Below are 19,570 nucleotides of genomic sequence, written 5' to 3' on the forward strand. Positions count from 1 at the left end.
CCAGGGCCTAGCAAGCGCTCTACCACTGAGCCAAATCCCCAACCCCCTGAGTATTCTTTTTCCATGTACCTCTGCATGCCAAAAGAGGGCATCAGATTCCATTATAGATGGTTATAAGCCACCATCCATGTGGTTACCTGCAACACACACACACACACACACACAGAGACACAGAGTTCGGCAGCCATTTTGCCATTCAGCAGTATACTGTTGCAGAGATCAGTCAGTCTCAAGCCACTCACTTCAGAGATAAGCAGCTGGACTACAGGAGAGCACAATAGTGTTCCAACTCCGTATTTTTTTCAAGACAGGTTTTCTCTGTGTAAGTCTGGCTGTCCTGGAACTCAGATCTGCCTGTTTGTGCCTCCCAAGTGCCGGGATTAAAGGTGTGCATTATCACGGTTAGTCCACTTAGTTCAACTGTATCTAGGTACTTGCACGAGCTTGTGGACTCGATACAATGCACACAAAACTAGGACTACCTGAAGACCAGGGATGAACTCACAAAGTCAGCACCTCACTACTGAGCTATCACCACCTTTTCAATCACTACCCAGACCACGAACCTGGCTTGGGCCTCGCCTTCAAGATCCTGTTCCTATCAAGGCTGGGCTCACCACTCTTCGGAATGCTAAGTGGGAGAGAGGAAAAGCAAGATACCCCACCCTGGGAGCCCCAGCGAATAGTTTTATTTTCCAAACAATTTTATTGAAATGTGCCAAGATACATGGGCAGCACAAATGTATGAACAGGAAAAAAAAGAATCACACATACAGTTATTTTAAAAAGTGAAGGTTAATCTTGGGAGATACCAGTTCCCCTCCCCCCCTCCAGAGTTCCAGCATTTGTTGTGGTTAAGCCTCTACTGACCTAGCATTTAAAAGGAAAAAAAGAACTGCAAAAATAAAGACAAAACAAAGAAACCAACAGCATAAAGGAAAGAAACATCTTCCTGCTCGGATGGAGTCTTCCTTCCCAGCATCTAATTAGGAGGCGTGCTGTGCAGTGGAGAAGCACAACTTCAGAGTGTATGGATACGGGCCATCTGCAAACAAGAGGACAGATGTCAGGCTGGAACCTTCTGGAGCTCATGGACCAGTCATCCCAATCTGCACCCACACACCCTCCTCTGCAGGTCAACCACAGGGATCTAACTCATCACCACCCGGCGTAAGCGGGAGCAACTCCCAAGTTGTCAGGTGGGTGGAGCCCAACAGGCAGCCTGGCCTCCCAGGAGAGTGCCACCATAGACTGCTCTCCTGGTGACCAAGTCCCATCTGCCTGTGTCTGCGACAAAGGCAGTCTCCAGGGTCCTATCTTGAGGGTAGAAAGATGGCTCTGGCGTGCAGCCAGACAAGACATCAAGCCACTTGGGAGATTCTGCAGGACACACAAGACACTCACTTGGGTTTTTCATCTGGTAATGGTTCAGGAAGCCCAAGGTCTCCAGGGCGTCACTCTTGGAGTCCCACTCCAGCAGCCCAGAGGAGCTACGCTCGCCTGAATGAAACAAGACAGCAAAGGGTTAGGCAGGGCCGCAGAAGCTAAGCCTCCTCCCAGCAACCACCCACAGCGGGCAGAGGGCTGGGTGAAGAAAGTGGTGCCACGACTCACTTTTGCCTGAAAATACTTTCACAGAGGTTGGCCGCTTCACTCCAAGTTCATCGCAGATCTGATGCAGAAAGAGAGTAAGAGAGTTCAGAAACCACATGGAAGACCTCAAGCAGACCACACAACTGTGATCTCTTACAACTCTGTGTGTGTAGAATGTACCCCACCAACCTGGGACTCAAGAGAAAAACTTCTCAATGAGGAAATACAAGGAGACTTACTCAAACCCCAACTCTGGCCACCCTATGGTATAACATTAGATGGGTGCTGCTTAATTGCTGGCCAACACCCATGGGCCCCTCTTGCTCCCTCTGCCCAGGTTCCAAAGCATCACTTCTGGTGCCACCTATGCACCCAGAAGCCTGGACTCTACTCTTACCACCAGGCTCATGGCAACCCAACAGTAATGGCTGCCTGGCCAAGATGTGAAAGCACTGTGCAGAGTTCTACACTGGGACACAGCATGCCTCTGCTCTTGCCCACCACAGCTACAAGTAGAAGAATCTGTCCTGGTTTTTGTTTGCTTTTTTGCTGTATCGCAAATAAACCCAACACAAGACAATGTCATGACAGATTAGTTCCACAACACCTACCTCAAAGAAGTTCTCCTCAGTCACCTCCAGGGGAGCATTGAAGAAGTGCAGAACATTGCTAGGGTGCTGGATGCGGTTCTTAGCTGCCTGCTCTGGAGTAGAGAACCGATTGTTCCTTGACTCGCTGAAGTCTTTGTAACTGCAAGATCCGTCTTCTAGCCCATATGACTGACCGGGCATAATGGCTGGTTGCTTGGAGACACTGAGAGGGAAGAAAGGAAGTCTTTGTTATATGCTGAGTTGTCCTCTAGGGCCAGCCACAGAAGCTCATCTGGCCTCAGGCCTATCTGATACTGCTGTGCGCACGCACACACTGCTGCGTAGCTGCAACGAGCCTGACCCCCTTCTCCTGAGGTTCATAGAAGCAGTGCATGGCTCCCATCCCCACACCCCTTCCTGCCCATGTCAACTCTTTGATGCAATCACACCTTAAACCACACCTCTGTCCATCTTCCCCCTCCAACCTGTCCCTGCCTGTGATGACAGTACCCACCAGACATTCATCTTCTGCCCGAACATGAAGTTGTTGTTGAGGTGAGTAATGGCTCGGTCCACAGCATAGCCATCAGCCATCTCCACCATGGCGGCCCCCGGCTTGCTTTTCATAAATTTCACCTTAGGAAGAAAAGGCACAATTTAGCACCAGTGTCTAGCTGCCAGGGTCCTCTCCCCCAAAAGCTACAAGCTAACTCTTGCTCTAGTTCCAGACCTCCATTTCCTCACAGGTGAATGGGGATCAGAACAACCCCAAAGTAGGCCTGGATGAGCTCACTCCCAAGTGGGCAAGTGGAGCCCAGGCAGCAGCTTTCTCACTGGAGAGCTGCTGCAAAGGCAGAATGAGGAAGCTAGCCAGCAGCACTTTGCTACTACAGGTTATATTCTGTCAGAGTAGCAATAAATGTGCTGAGGAAGGAATCCTGGGCCTTCTAAGTGATCTGAGACCCAAAGACTCCCCCCCCCCCCCGGAGCTGAGGACCGAACCCAGGGCCTAGCAAGCGCTCTACCACTGAGCTAAATCCCCAACCCCAACCCAAAGACTTTTATATGGACCACCAGTGTATACTGGCAGAGGCTCTGAGAAACCAGGCCAACTTCCACATAAAAAAAACCAAACCACTACAGAAAGAGCACTAATGCTCCCGTTCCAAACACACTTTTCCTGTCTTCTCTGAGACTGGGTCTCACTTTGTGGCCCAGGCTCCTGAGTGCTAAGGTATACACGACACCAGGCTATTATCTAACTCTTATTAGGTGGACCAAGCCCAAGCACAGACACTTGGATGAATCTGCGACTTATACTAGTTTGTTGTAAGTAAGATACCACTAGCCAGGCAGACTCAATTTTCCAGCAGAGAATGCAGAAAGGTCTAGAGTTGCCAGATTACCTGAAGCTATCCAGAGGCAATTTTTAGTCTACCTATACTGCTAGAACTTCCTATTTAATATTAAGTCTCAATACTTTGAAGATAATAAGGCTCGGGACTGGAGAGATGGCTCAGTGGTTAAGAGCACCGACTGCTCTTCCAGAGGCCCCGAGTTCAAATCCCAGCAACCACATGGTGGCTCACAACCATCTGTAATGGGATCTGATGCCCTCTTCTGGTGTGCCTGAACAGCGACAGTGTACTTATATATAATAAATATTAAAAAAAAAAAGATAATAAGGCTCCTGACTCTAACATGGCTAACTCAAGATAGAAGTGCTCACGAAGCAGCAGGATGTCTGCGTTATACGAAACACCACTACACAGGATACACTTCACTGGCTCCTTCCCCTTTGCTCCCCTCAATCTGAGATATGGGGCCTTCTTCAGCTCAAGGAAAGAAAGCTCACCTTCTCCACATTGCCATACAAGCAGAAGACATTGAAGACTCGATCACAGTTCATCTTAGATTGATCCAAGCCATAGACCATGAGCACAGGGCTGTCAGCGTGGGGGCCATAGTCGGGTGGTGGGGGAGGGGGTGGGGGATGACCATACTGGGGGCCATAGCGACTTGGGCCCCGGCGGTGACCCCCCACAGGTGGGCCCATCCTTCTCCCTTCGTAGTGAGGTGGGGGGGGCCCGTAGCCCTCATCATGGTAATGGCTGTGGTACCCACCATGGGGCCCTCCTGGGGGGTGGGAAGGAAAGAGAGGGAGGACGGGTGAGAATTTTCGCGGCGGACGACGGGCAGGGGCACATGAGCCACGGGAGTCCACGGAGGGGAACCCCCTGCCCTCACCATATTCTGCGGGATGATCTCCCAGGAGAGGGGGCTGCCGCTGGCGTTTGTTGGGGTTACTGCCAGGGTCACCTGTAAATTGAAAACAGAATTAGGAATAGAACTCAAGAAATGAATCCCCGGATTCCTGACTACAGAGGCCAATCTCAAGGCCACTGAGCTCTGAGCATGGCTACAGACTCACTCCTTATAAGGGCTGCTTGGGCCTCCTTCCTAAGGTGCAGGGAAGGGGGCGTGAAGCCCAGGTCTCACAGCTGGGTCTACTCTCCCTCCCCTGTGCGCACAGAGCAACTGCTCTCCTTGGCTATGGATATGGGGTTCCTTACACCGCCTGCCACGTTGTGGCTTATATATAGTAGAGAACAGGCAGGATCCACCCAGCTCCCAGACCATCTAGGGAACTATGGCATGGGCAGATTACATATGGAGAGGAAGAGCAGTTTTAACAAGTAATTCCCAATGAAGGGAGAAAGATGAAGGGCAACAACCAAATTAAGCAATCCAAGATGGACAGAAATGAGGTGAACAGCCCACAGTGCCTCTATGTTCCGGAAGCTCAAGGCTCCACTCCAGGCCCCTTTATCAACCCTGGGCACTGCCACCCTCCACATCCCATCCAGCCGCGAGGGACTGTAGGAGCTGACAAGCAGGGCAACAGCACAATCAGTTTCAAAGAGCAGTTAGGTAGATACAAGGCATCAACAATCTCAGACCCAACAATGGCGCAGAGCCCCCTCCCGACCCCAGCTGCAGTTCTCAATTAACCATTAGTTCAGCGCTTAAGTGGCAGACACTGGTAAGCACTTTACAGACGTCACAGCTTGAGTTCCTCACAACAACCCTATGAGGTAGGTACTCATTTCTTAGCCCCAGTTTACAGATAAGAAATTAGAGCAGTTACTCTTCACTGAGCGTTAGGACACTTGCAAATCAGTGGCCGAGCCAGACCTCAGTCCAGGTCTAGGTGGTACCGAGACCCAGGGCTTGGAACCACTGCCCTTTCCTGCCACCCTGCCTGAACTTTTGTCGTTCAAGTCATTACAAAGATGGGAAAGGGCTACTTACAGCAGTAGTACAGAGTACAATGTCCATTTGTCACAAAAAAACAAGTCTGTATTTTTCTCTTACCATTGGACGCTTCAACAGTGAGTTAGCACAGTTCTGAAAGATGGCGTCCCATCAAACATACACTGCGACCCTGCATCACATGGTTTTACAGTCATAAATACAAGTCACGGCATACATCCGCTACATTTTCTTTAAAGAACCGTTTTAAAAGTCAACGTTCTGATTAAATCACAATTGGCTCACAGATGTTCTGTCCTCAGAAGATACCAGAAAAGTGGAAATAAAGGTGTATGAAGTGGGTAGTGTCCCTCCATGTTGTCACCTCCTCACATTGTGTGCTGCAGTGCGGTGCTTCTGGCTGTGTAGCGCTCCATGTGCGTGTCTCCTGGTATGAAGTGTGCCAGTGGCCCCACTATACTTGCGCTTTGGCCTTGGTAGCGTGCCCGGTTACCCACCAGCAGGTAACTGTGTGCCTCTGAGCTGTTTTGATTTTAGGTCTGTTTGGTTTTCTGAGTTTTGTTGTTGTGGTTTAATTTATTTCTGATCTCCAGTTGGTGCAGACTGTGTTGGCAGCCGATGGATGACTGCAGAAAAAAAAATCAAAAAACAAAAGAAAAAAAGAAGGCCCGCCCCAAACCAAAGGACTTAAAAACAAAACCCGCATGGCGAGGAATGGAGAGGATCCTATTGTCTTGGAGGCCCATGGTATCTACTTCAGTCTATGAATCGAATCGTTCTCCGAAAAGAGCACCGCTGGCTGGCTGGGCGAGCTCTGTTCTGTGTTTCCTACTTCTGTGTACATTCTTGGGTTCAAGTTTGCTTGGATTTTGACTTTTTTTATGTTTAATAAAAAAGCAGTGTCTGCTGCCATGTTGCGTCTCTTTCTTTGTCTCTGTCTGCCTCTGTCTCTGTGCTTGTAGCTGTTCCTTGGAGCGCGGTGTTGTGTTCTTGATGTAGTGAGCTCAATCTGCGGCTGTTTCTGGGAACGTGGTGGAGGCTGCATGTTGTTCTCCAGGAAGAACTAGTGGTTTTGTGCCCTGTGTGTTGGTGCGCAATGTGCAGAGGCAGAGCCGCTGAAGTGTGGTTCCGGAGGGGGTGGCCAAGCACCGCCCTCACTCCCGGTTACCTCATCAGCCCAAGCTGAGAGGCATCAAAACCAATGCACAGCCAGCCCCTGCTACTAGCCCCTGCCGGTCTGCACATCTTCTATTTGTGTTCCTTGGAGAAGAAATGGTTGGTTGCCATGTTTCTGTCAGCAGTCATGTAATGCCATTGCCCGCTCGGGTACATTCACTTGGTCATAATTTGCCTCTGACCTTTGGAGGGAGCAGCCAGGCCCAGGGGGCCAATTCTGAGGGTCCTTGGGAGAGCCTAGCCCACCCTGCCCATTGGTTCTTAGCTGCAAAGCAAGCAAGACAGGCCCACCTACAAGTACAGGGTGAGTCTCTGGTCTCCCAGAGCCTCTGCAATGTCAGCCATCAAGCCTCCTCCCACAGCCCAAGAACTAGTACGACGTTAGCAGACCAAGAGATGGCCAATCTCGCTGATTTTCACAGGGGTGACGCTGTTTTTCAAAGATAATCCTTCACCCACTTACCAAAGGCAAACCATTCTTGTCAACACTACAAAGGGGGTTGGTTGTACATATGGACCCCGAAGAGACGCTGAGTCCCCTCTACAAAGGAGACCAGTAGTATCTGCCCTCGGCTTATCCCAAGTGTCCGACTTGGGTCTACGAGGTCTACTTGTTTGGAGGCTGTGCTTCAAAACCCTAGCAGAGCTCACCCCTTCTTGCTGACACACCCCCACTTCAGTCCCTCTTTGACAGTGGAGATCGAGGGACCTTTTCTCATCTTCCAGGGAATGGAGCTTCCAGCAACCCTAACCAGGCTCTAGAACGAAGGTGGCAAAATCATTTGGAGCTGCTACCCATTTCTGCCCTTCTTGCCAGCCTCCTCCTCAGCGATGCCCTTGTTCCCACCCTGCCCAAGGCGCAGCCCCAGCCCTCCCATGTCCACAAAGAGCCCAATGGCATTACATAACCCTGAGCCTGGGTCTATCAAGCACACTAGTCGAGTGAAGAGCCAAGGCGCTGTACTTAGAACAAAGTAGCCATCGGGATTACCTTGTCCACTGAGATTGGGGTTTGTGTAGTCCCAAGTATCTTGATCGTTCTTGAACACATTTAAACGTGTAGGCTGCAAAGACAAGACAAAGTCTGAAACTGGCTGTGCCTCATCTCACCAGGTAACCAACATAGAGCAGTCACTTCCCGGACCTACCTTTGCGTACTCAATCTTCAGAGTGCAACAGCCAGAATAGATGTCAGCCCCATTCAGTGAGGCCTTGGCGCGCTGGGCACTTTGCACAGAATCAAACGTGGGAGGACTTAAGGAAGCAGCACTGTGGAGCTCCGGAAAGAATTACTACACTGCCCAAGAAAACAAGGACCACACAACACAGTACCACCTACAGACCCAGGGAAAAGCTATGGACATACAACAGGGACTGCCCTCAGGAAGCAGTCATTCATTGGCTAGGGTTCACTGTGATCTGCACCCTTATCCCAACTACCAACAGGACGGCAGCAACACTATCTCATGTCACCCAGTGTATCTGAACCTAAACTCTGCCTACTTTTAAAGGTACCTTCTCACTGCAACTTGATCAAGGAGGCCCCAGCAAACCATTTTTAATCGAAACCTTCCCCTTTTCACGTCATTCTGGAGTCTTCTGATTTCTCCTCTGACACAGAATGGACCCAACCACCTCAAAGCAAGAGGGTGTCTCCCTTGCAGGGCTACACGAAGCCCAGGGTTAAATTCTCACCAGGGGTTACACAGCGCACAAACAAATAGCATCCCATCAGAATATACACTCATCACTTGTTATATACGCCTCATAGCCTGGTCTTTTAAGATTTGCAGTGTGAGGCTTCCTGTTCAGTCTCGTACATAACTGTCTCCATGAAGGTATGTGGCATGAATTCTCTCTGCTAAGCCCTGAGATACAAAGGAGACCAGTTTCCCAGAAAAGGATATTCCACCATAGCCTGGACTCCATTCTTCCGGAAAATGACAATTCTCTGGACAGGGCCACAAGGATTACAGATAGTGTAAAGAACATCCTACGAAAGCAAAAACAGGCAAGATAAGGGGCCTTGGCTGGCTTGAGGACGGACCTGGGACAAGAGGGGAAAGGAGATCCCAGAGCAGCTTGTAGGATTGCCTTCAGCACATACCGTGGTTATGGAGTAGATGGGGTTCAGGATGGTAAACAGAAGCACACTGTTGACGCTCCGGGAGTCATCAGAGTCACCGGGGCGAGAGATCTTCTGGCTGGTAGAATAATTGACAAAAGCAGGGTGACCAGCAATGTAGATCTGGTTGTCTGCAGCGTAGTTTACTGCATTACAAGCCCCCAGCACATCTTCAAACTCTACCAGTGCCTGCCTCTTCTTTGGCATCACCACAACATAGCTGCAGAGAAAAGACAGGCTTTAGTCCTCTTGGGGGAAAGGAACCAGTCAACTTGTGAACCGATTCCTGGTCTTCTGAACTCTTACCCCCAACACTCCAAGCCAGTTACCCTTCTGGCCCCTCTCCTGTGTCAGAAGAGACTGCCATGCTGAGCAAATCACAGTCCTAATCAATCACTGCCTGGGCAACTTTGTGGGAGAAGGAATCTAGAGCAGTTTTATTACATTTATTCACAGCAAGCACCTGGTCTGGTCATACAGCCAGAAATCACTAGGAGAATAAAGAGACTAGAACCACAGGGGTGGGGTAGAAATGGGGGAATAAGGAACTAAAACTTGAAACACTGCCAGAGTGAACTCTCTGAGTCACAGGATACAGTCACAGAGCCCGCACTGCTCAGAACCAGACAGCAGTGACACTCAGGGACGCTAAGGAGCTCTAACCCTGGCATCGAGAAGTACCTGATGGGTCCAAATTCTTGCAGGGCTTCCACAAGGTCGGCTTCCACCACCCCGTCAATCAGGCCCCTGATGTGAACAACTGGGGAGGCAGGGGTTTTGTGGGGGTCATCGTAGTTCTCCTGAAAAAGATAGACACAGTGAGAAGAGGGACCCCAATACAGTGGCAACTGATCACCAAAAGTCTCAAGGCTTAGTGATAAGCAAGGCTAAATGTAGGGCAATCCAGAGCTCACACTCTGACACATCCTGGAACCCAACTCCGAGTCAAAGTACGGCAGGAAGGGCGGCTTAGAAAGGGGCCACCCCCACAGGGAGAGCTAGTCTTAAGAATGCTCTCTGCATGTGCTCTAGCTTCTTTGTGTCTGCACTGGCTAGGCAAGCTGTGGTCATCTAATGAATGACTGAAACCACAAGTCACCTTCAAGTCCAGTCAGGGTAAAAGACCAAGTGTTTCCAGACACATGGCTTCCAGGACAATATGCCCTTCCTGTCTTATTCTCTCTATGCTAAGGTCTTCCACACTGAACTATCCCAACCTGTAAGATCTACCACAGCTCCTCCCCTCCTCCTCAGCCTCCTAGACTCTGGGCCCATGCTCCTGCCTGAAGATCACTGGGCAGAAACCTATGAACCTTAGTGGGTTCTTTCTCAGGCGTGAACCACACAAGGCACACCCTTCCTGGCTGTTTCCAGCCGAGGTTTGTCTTCTACAGCCTTGACTTCTAATCCTAGCCCTGTCAATCACTTGTGATCCTCAACCCAATTTACCCAGTGTCTTTTCTGCTTTGTAAAGGGGGTCTATAAAATCCCCCACGCCACCAACACCAAACGAGAGCTATCTCTCATCTTAAATTATTGGGAACGGGGGTAAGGCACATCACATAACCCATCTCTGAGATGTTCAGAGAACAACCTTTTGAAGCCTGTTCTCTCCTATATCTTGAGCTGCAGTCGTCTAGCTTGGCAGTTAACATACCAGACCTAACTAAAACTTCTTCAAATACTCGAAAAATCTAACATTTTAACAAAAGGGAGAAGGTAATAAATGCCTACAGCACGAGAAGCAGCCCGAAGAAGAGAGCACTGTTTGTTTGGCTTGTAGAGGAGTCTCACTACATACCCTTGCCTGGCCTGGAATTAATTATGCAGAAGAGGCTGGCCTCAAACTCAAAGAGATTTTGCCGGCCTTGGCCCCAGACCGCTGAAATTAAAGGCCTGTGACACTATGACCACCGCGAGGACTTTAATAAAAACTTTTAAAAGGAATGCAGACCTCACCCTAATTCAGAAATGACAATCGTGACCTTCAGAAGACTAAACAGGCCGATAGCCTCCGTCTATGGCCACCGGACCATATATAATTTAGTTTATAAATTCCCTTCTGCAGGAACCCTGAGCAAACCGAGTGATAAATTTCTAAGCTTGACTCAATTTCCAAACAGTTGTCTTTCATAAACCGTCTTCCGTTTTACAAAGCACACACAGCAGAAGAGGTTAGTTTGGTCTGGGAACTTCTATATGGATGCGATCGCGATTAAGACTAAGGCCATCAGGTCAGGCCTGCGCCCATCCGCTTCCCGCTCACTAAAGCTAGTTGTAGAAACGCGCTTGCGCATAGGGACACAGAAAGAAAAAAAGGGGGGGGGACGGGCCGGCCGCGTGCCTAGGCCCCCCACATGCCGGCCCGCGGCGCCTGCGCAGTTCAGTGCCTGCAGAGCCAGCCGCTTCCTCCGCCCCCTCAAGCCCCGCTTTGGATTGCGCGCACGCGCAAGTGCCTGTCCTCGCGCAAACCCCGCCGTTTGCCCAACGCCTGCCCCTCCCCCACCCCACCAAAAACCGCGAGGGCTGCAGCGCGTGCGCACAGATTACCCCCCCCGTAAAAATAAATAGCTTTAAAGTACGAAATTTCCCTTTCCTTCCGGGAGCCTAAAGCCCCAGCCTCACCCCGCCGCCGCCGCCCGCCGCCCCGGATCCTCCACCGCCGCCTCCTCCGTGTTGGTCGCCGGCGTTTTCAGTCTTCAGCCGTTTAGGGGCTCGGCCTCCCTCGTTGCCGCCGCCGTAATAGCGACCACCGCCGCCTCCGCCGCCCGCCGCCGCCATCTTCACCATCGCTCCCGCCCGCCTCAGCTGCTCGTCCGGCTGCTGCCTCTGCTCGAGCCGCCGACGCCGCTTCTCCGCCCGGGGCAGCAGCCTCCGCGACATGGCGGCGCAGAACCCGCCTCCCCCCGCCTCTCATTGGGGGAGGGACACGCCCGTCACTCGCCGCCCCCACCCGATAGGGGGAGCCACTGGCCCTAGCTTGGGGGGAGGGGAAGTTTCCGTACGGCTCATTTCTATTGGATAGCACACACGCCGTTCTATTGGAAAGACCGCCCCCACTCGCCAGTCGCACTCCTTATAGGTGGATGCTTCCTGACAGTCATTCCGTCAGGCCCCACCTCCTTAAAATAAACTCTGATTTAATAGGCCAGGTTTTTGGGATCGCTCCGCCTTCCCACAGACAGCAAATGGAAGTGGGCCTCCGAAGCTCCGCCTCCTTCCTGCTCTCATTGGTTTCCTAGCTAATCGGTCACTCTGAAATCCTTGAGTCTCCCAGTCACAGCGACCGTCTTCCCGCGCCACTCCGCTGGGATACAAGAAAGGCCTTCCCTCTTGAGTTCCCGCAATGGGTCCCGTAGGTGCCCGTCTCCTACGTCACCACTCGATTGGTCAATGGAGAGTGGAAAGAATACCCTCTTGCCAGATGGTATAGGACGACTGATAGCTTCTGATTGGTGAAAAAGGAGAGCCCGTAGGCGCTCTCTGGCGCAATCTAGGAACGGTCCCCGTAAAGGGCGCATGCGCTACTGTACTTTTGGGGGGTCTCCGTAAAAGAGGTGACTCTCAGGGATAAGACTACTGGACTACCCAGACGATCTTTTGCGTGCCTGTTGTTTGCAAGCTCCCCAACTCTAGACCAAGACAGCAATTTGAAGCAGCTTTAACCCATTAGAACGTTTACTTCACCTTTACTCTATCCTAAACTGGAAGTTACTCTTTTTTTTTAAAGAGAACCTCCAAATCTGACACTTCTCACTAATAAAGCACTCGGTGCCTGACAGGCACCGTCATTTCACCCTAAATTCAGTCACCTTGGCAGATCTTTATAGTTTAACTCGGTTCGCACGAGGCAGCTAAGCACCCCGCGTTCTCGAGAGTGCTTTGTGGCCTAGACTCGCTCCTTGGAGATTGCCCTGAAGCGATTGGTCTCCCTCTGAGGATCCTGGAAGCCTTAAGTGAGCGAGCAGGGAACGCACTGACACTAGGGAGTCAGACTCTGCGACGTAGCTCAGCAATGGAGCGCTTGCCTAGCACAGACACGGCACATCTCTACCCCGGCCACACACAGACACACACAGGTCTTCAGACAGTTTAAGATTCATAGGCCGCCCCAAAACGTGCTGTGGCCTTTCCACCAGGTCATTCCCAAAGCGGACATCCGCTTGGGACTAAGTTTGAAATGTGAGTAAAGGCTCAGAGAACGGAACCCCGTGTGTTGGGAGAAGTTTTGAGCATGGCGTGGTGGTTGCAAGCCTATAATTCCAGCGCTCTGGAGTCGGGCAGGACTGCCTTGAGCTCGGGGCTTCCCTGGGCTACCCAGGGATTCTCCTAATTAAAAAAGTTTGGAAGCGGTGGAGGCTGATGAGGATATAAATGGACCTCCACCAATTTCACCGGACACACACACACTCCAAAGCAGGAACTCCCAAGATGGGTACGCCGCCGCGGCGCAGCAGGTGACGCGCGGGGGCGGGGGGCGGGCCGCTCCCGCAGAAGGGCGGGGTCCCGCGCCGACGTCAGAGGCGGTAGTGGGGGAGGGGAGCGGGAGGTCTCCTATCCCTCCCCTTTGCCTGGCCCCGACGCCCCTCACTCCGGCGCGCTGTCCGCACTAGGCTAGACCGTGTTCACTGCTAGCCGCTCGTACACTACCCGCGCTCGGGGCAGCTTCTGGTGCCCGTGCCCGCTGCTCCCGCAGCCTGACCCCCGCCCTCCCGCCGGCGCGGCGTGCGTCCCGCTGGTCCCCCCACCCTCCCACGTCCCTCCCGGACCCCTTGCCCTGTCCCCTACCAGCTCGGCGGCGAGCTTGGCCGGCCGTCCGGGATCGAAAAGAGCAGACACTGGGAAGTTTTGGGGGAGGGAGGGGCGGACCTTAAAGGGACCACGACCTCTTTTCACTAGGGGAAAGGGGGACTGAGAGAGATACCGAGTCTGGAACAGAATGGGAAGAACTTTGAGCGGCTGTGTTTGTTCGGGCTCCGTGTTCTTGCTCACCCTCCATCCCACTTTCCACCCTACCCAGGGAAATAAATCCTCCAGTGGCTTGCGGTTTACGTGGCACTTTCCCCCATTTGCCGAGTGTTTTGGAGATAAATGTAGACATGTTTGTTGTACAGATGGGTAAGCAGGCTCAGAGGACCTAGGATGCCACAAGCTGCTGTTTGACATGGAAACTGATGCAGGGTGAACCATGGCTAAGCACAGGGGTTATACCCCACGCTCAGGTTCAGCTATGCAGCTGAGGAGGGAGTTTTGAATTTAAGGACAGCTTAGGGGTGTCCACACGCAGGTCATCTGACTCTAACAGCTCCTGTAAACCCCCACCTACCCAAATCTGCCTGCTGAGGTCAGAAGAGGGTCCGATCGATCGCCAGGGACTGGAGTTACCCACCCGCTACGGCTACGTGTGGGTGCTGGGAATTGAACCCCTGGCCCTCTTCAGAAGCAACAAGTGCTTTTAACGGCTGAGGCAACTCTCCAGTCTAGTTCTGTCCTTGCTCCCTTTCATCCAACTGCCTTTGACTCCAGTGGCACCTCTTAGCCATTTTAGTCTGTAAGCCTCCTCACAGTTTTAATTATGTATACTGCCTGAGAGAAACGGGTGTGGGCAAGCAACAACTGCCCTGTCACAGAAACTCCCTCTTTTTGTTCCCAAGGTTATAGTCAAGGAAAGAAGTAATGAAAGCAGGCCAGGAAACTGGAACACTTTGCCTTAAAGGCTACCTGGAAGGCCATGGATTCCCGTCGAATGCTGGGACCACACTGGGACAGAAAGGGTTATGAAATGAGCCTCCTTGCTGTTGGCCTGCTAAATTGGCTAATCCTCCCTAGTGGTACAAGGACAAAGCCAGCTCAGCTACTGAAGCCGCTTCTTGATGTAGTCTAACCTTGAAACCCGGCCTCCTAGCCAGAACTTCAGGGTGCCATCAGCACACCTCACTTCTCCGCTCTTGAAGTAATCTCAGTTCTCGGAGAACTGAGTATGAGGCCATCCTCCACTCGTAATGCATCGAGGACCAGCCTGAGCACGTGAGATCCTGTCTTCTCAAGGAACAAAAACAAGGGCTGGAGAGATGGCTCAGAGGTCAAGAACACTGACTGCTCTTCCCGAGGTCCTGAGTTCAATTCCCAGCAACCACATGGTGGCTCACAACCATCTGTAATGAGATCTGATGCCCTCTTCTGCTGTGTCTGAAGACAGTGAAAGTGTGCGCTTATATAGAATAAATAAATCTTTTTAAAAAAGAAACACAAACAAACGAACAAATCAAGGTAATCCAGCCAGAGTGACTGGTCAGACAGGCAAGCTGCTTGGTCCATGAACCTGGTGATGTGATTATATTCCCCGGAGCCCAGTAATAATGGAGAGAACTGACTCCACCCCTGACAGCCACACATATACCATGGCCCCCCAAACCTCACCCCTACCCATGCACACACAAATACATAAACATCATAAATAAAACCCTTCCAGGGCCAGGGCTGTGGCTCGGCAGTAGACAGCTTGCTAGGATCCTCCAGCGAGAGGCTGGGAAGCACAGCTCAGTGGCAGAGCTCCTGCATATTGTGTGCAGAAAGGAGACTTCCATACACAGCACTACAGTGAGCAAATCAACACTTGCAGACTGGAGAGAGATGGCCTAGCAGCTCAGGTTTCCTTGGCTGCTTTCCCGGAAGATTCGGGTTCAACTCCCAATACCTTCATGGTGATTCCAATTCCCCGGGGATTCTATACACTCCCCTGGCTTCCCCAAGCACGAGGCATACACACCATGCACAGGTATTCATGCAGGCCAAACACTCATTACATATAAGATAATATATATTGAAATATAATTAAACATATATTTTAAAAACCTCCTCCTCACAGTCATGGGGCACGACAGCCCCAGATTTTGCCTTGCTCTCCTGTGTCTTCCCTGTTATTTTTTGTTTTGTTTATTTAAGACAAACTCCCTTTGTATAGCCCTAGCTGAGCCAGGCATGGTAGTGCACCATTTAAGTCTCAGCGCTCAGGAAGCAGAGGCAAGTGTAATGTAATATATATGTCCCTGGCCGACAGAATTCTCTATGTAGACAGGCTGGTCTTGAACTCACAGATGTTCCTCTGCCTCTGTCTCTGCCTCTGCCTCCTGAATGCCGGGATTAAAGCCACGGTCCATGGTGCTCAGCTTCCCTGTTGATTGATTGATTGGTTTTATATATGTGAGTACACTGTAGCTGTCTTCAGACACTGCTGAGCCCTCCAGCCCTTGATTTTTTTTTTTTTTTTTTATTTATTTTTTTTTAAGATTTATTCATTTATTATATATAAGTACACTGTAGCTGTCTTCAGATACACCAGAAGAGGGGGTATTGATCTCTTTACAGATGGTTGTGAGCCACCATGTGGTTGCTGGGAATTGAACTCATGACCTCTGGAAGAGCAGTCAGGTGCTCTTAACCGCTGAGCCATCTCTCCAGCCCGATTTTTTTTTTTAAACTTGTATTTCTGTGAATGGGTGTTTTGGCTGCGTGTCTGTGCACCACATGGGAGTATGGCCTAGAGGCCAAAGGAGATCATTACATAAACCCCTGGAATGGTGTTACAGATGGTTGTGAGCTGTCATGGCGAGTGTTGGATAGCCAACCTTTGTCCTCTGGGAGAGCAGCCGGTGCTCTTTTTTTGTTGGTTTTGTTTTGTTCAAGACAGGGTCCATGTAGACCAGGCTGGCCTGAAGCTCGCAGACATCCGACTGCCTCCCTCCTCTGCCTCTGCCTCCCTCTGCCTCTCTGCCCCCCTGCCCCCCTGTCTCTCTGCCTCTCTGCCCCTCTGCCTCTCTGCCCTCCCCCCGCCTCTCCCGCCCTCTCCGCCTCCTCCCTCCCTCCTGTCTCCCCTTCTCTCTCTCTGCCCCCCCCTCGCTCCCCCCCTCTCTCTCTCTCTCCCTCTCTCCTTCTCTCCCTCTACCTCTCTGCCCCTCTCCCTCTCTCCCTCTGCCCCTCTCTCTCTCTCTCTGCCTCTCTCTCTCTCTGCCTCTGCCTCTGCCTCTCTGCCTCCTCTGCCTCCCTCTGCCTCCTCTGCCTCCTCTGCCTCTCTGCCTCTGCCTCTGCCTCTGCCTCCTGAGTGCTGAGATGAAAGGTATGAGTCACAGCTTGGGGCCCATGCTCCAGCTACCCCCCCCTTTTGAATCAGGGTCTCATGTTAGGTCTGGCTGGCCTGAAGCTCTGTCACTGGACTAGGCTGGCCCAACTCAGAGATCTACTTGCTTCTGCCTCCCATGTACATTAAAGCCATAGGCTAGCTTCCCTGTTAATTCATAAATCTTATTTCCACAATGTCTGTGGGTAAAACCCCCAATTACTCTGCTAAGACCAGGCTTCTTGTCATTCCTTTTTACCCAAAAAAGTTCCTCCTTTATATATTCATTTATATTTATTTATTTATTCATTTATATTTAATTATTTATTCATTCATATGTTCTGTGTGTACGTACCCGCATGGTTTATGGACTGCACCTTCGTGCTGCTGTCCTCAGAGCCCAGAAGAAGGTTTGAACGCCCTGGAACTAGAGTTACAGGGGTCGTGACAAGGTCTCACTGTAGAGCCCTGGCCGGGCCTGAGCTCACAGCAATCCTCCTGACCCTGATCTTCCACTGCTGAGGTTGAGGCACTAGCCACCACATTCAGCTTCTCTGGAAGAGAGAGAGAGAGAGAGAGAGAGAGAGAGAGAGAGAGAGAGAGAGAGAGAGAGTGAGTTTGTATCTCAAGGAAACAAGTATATGAGGTATGTGTCCATAACAAGCATGTCGGTGCACACCTTTAAACTCAGGACGCGGAGGCAGGCCGATGCCTGTTCAAGGCCCTGGTCTGTATAGTGAATTCCAAGTCAGCCTGGGATATGGAGAGAGACGCCGTCTCAGAAACCAAAAAGCAGGGTAGGGGGGAAGCAATTATAGTCACTGAATGTTCAGGAACTTTAATTTTTCCAACTTTTCCCACATTCAATGTGCCAACCCCAACATGGGATTAAAACCCACAGTTAATGCGACTTGACTCTGTGCAAGCCATGCCTCTCCACACACAGCTAACAAGAGGTGGCGAGCAACTGAAACAGAGGCATGATCCCCATTCCTGGAACAGGCAGTGCAGAGCCATTTGTAATTAGGGTTACAGGGGGCCTCACAAGAGGAATCAACCTAGTCAACTCCTATGATGGCTTTTAAGCCTGAGACGGAGGCAGGCTCGTTCTTCGCCTCCCTAGACCAGGTTAGCCTCTGGGGAGGGGGGGGCACTGGGAGGGATCTTCCAAATTGGGTTGAGGGAGGAAGACTCAGACTTCATAACAAGGAGAAAGCTACTGTACACAGCACTCACGGCTCTCTGCTTTCTGACAGGTGGTGTGACGGGGCCTGTCAGTCCTACTCCTGTGGCCATGCCTTCCCTCCCAACCCCGATCAAATGATCCCCTCCAACTGGTATTCAGAAGGACCCCTTCCTCATTTCAGGTGTTTGGTTCCAGCAATGTAAAAAGTGGCTAACACGTCCAATATTTATTCCCTTCTGTGTGGAGCCCTGCGGTTAATTTCTGACCCTTGTCTAGAACCTGGGCTCTTTAGGGTTTGGTAAGCATAGTCATGAATGTATAAGGACACTGCACTCCACAATGCCCGGCCGTGTGTCTGCTGATCTTGTGTGCCGGCTGGTTGAACCAAGAGTCCACTCACCGCTGCCAATCCTTGTGGATTGGATCATGCTGTTCCGGCTGGGTGCCATGGCTGCCTCCTGGACAGGAGAATAGCCGAGCAGAAAGCTAATCAGGAATGTTAAACACACATTATCTCTTCAAAGACAGAAATGTGTAACCTGTGAGAAAGCTGGAGATGGAGACTAGCCTGGTGAACTTTGCACTCTCTGTATGGCTGGGACCACACCAGATCCTCCTCCCAGATCCTCCTCGTGAGCTTGTCAATCTGTAGAACCCATTTTTGTGGAAGGTCTCACATATGATCTGGCTATAGACCCCCATCGCTACGGAAGATGCCACATGTACTTTACAAACAGCTTCGAAAAATATCGCATCTTAAACTTTACTGTGCACATGGAACTGGGTTAATTATTACCAGGAACTTTCTTGTCAAATGGTGCTGTGCTTAAATAAATTACTTGGGGTCAGACTCTCAAAGTCTGAACAAATACCGGCTACTTACTTAGTTGTGTTGAAATGAACTACCTCCTTGCCCCCCTCCTTCCTGCTGGGCCACCATGGCCAGCATATGTCCCCGTTCCTCTCTCTCTCTCTCTCTCTCTCTCTCTCTCTCTCTCTCTCTCTCCATATCTCCCACCATCAAGCAAGTAATTCTGTCTCAGACACCAGTTAGTGTTGTTCTAACCAGATTTAGTTCTGACACTATTCTGTTAGTGTCAGGACACATAGATTCAGGGCTCAATCCCAAGACTGCTTCCCCACTTACATGGCAGTTAGTAACAAGCCACACACGTGCTACTGTGTTTCTGGTGGACTGCTCATGCTATCGCTTCAATCTGCCATGTCCCTCGTTGGTTCCTGTTGTGGAGCCCCCGTTTCCTGGCTGGTGGATGCCACTTGGGGAAGCTTTGGAAGCTGAGGCCTACCTGACACAAGTGGGTCACTAGGTCACTTGGGGGGTGCAGGGCAGTTAGACTTTGTCGCTGACTCCTGTCTTGCTCACTGGTCGATGATGGGGTGGACCACTCTGAAGTGCTGAGCCTAAATCAGCCTTTCTTCCTTTAAGCTGTAAGTGTTGGATATTTTGGATAGAGTGATACAAAAATAGGAGTACAGTGTAGAAACCCGGG

At 51.0% G+C, this 19,570-nt stretch overlaps 1 protein-coding gene across 3 annotated transcripts; it reads right to left on the minus strand.

Moving 5' to 3' along the window:
- Nucleotides 1–672: 672 nt before the first annotated feature.
- Hnrnpl (heterogeneous nuclear ribonucleoprotein L) lies at nt 673–13,637 on the minus strand. Of its 3 annotated transcripts, XM_032894034.1 has the most exons (13): nt 11,383–11,640; nt 9,439–9,557; nt 8,740–8,977; nt 8,540–8,625; nt 7,781–7,877; nt 7,624–7,696; nt 4,431–4,502; nt 4,039–4,319; nt 2,698–2,819; nt 2,205–2,406; nt 1,615–1,672; nt 1,405–1,500; nt 687–1,045 (listed from the first exon to the last, which is right to left on the minus strand). In XM_032894034.1, the coding sequence occupies exons 1-13, from the start codon at nt 11,638–11,640 to the stop codon at nt 987–989; spliced, it is 1,761 nt and encodes a 586-aa protein (XP_032749925.1). In that variant the 3' UTR covers nt 687–986. The 3 variants fall into 3 exon arrangements, with proteins under 3 accessions (XP_032749926.1, XP_032749924.1, XP_032749925.1); XM_032894035.1 differs by lacking the exon at nt 11,383–11,640 and adding an exon at nt 13,546–13,637 and having other exon boundaries at nt 673–1,045; nt 4,039–4,502; XM_032894033.1 differs by having other exon boundaries at nt 673–1,045; nt 4,039–4,502.
- Nucleotides 13,638–19,570: the final 5,933 nt, after the last annotated feature.

This window comes from Rattus rattus, chromosome 2 (assembly GCF_011064425.1).
Source record: "Rattus rattus isolate New Zealand chromosome 2, Rrattus_CSIRO_v1, whole genome shotgun sequence".
Classification (NCBI taxonomy): Eukaryota; Metazoa; Chordata; class Mammalia; order Rodentia; family Muridae; genus Rattus; species Rattus rattus.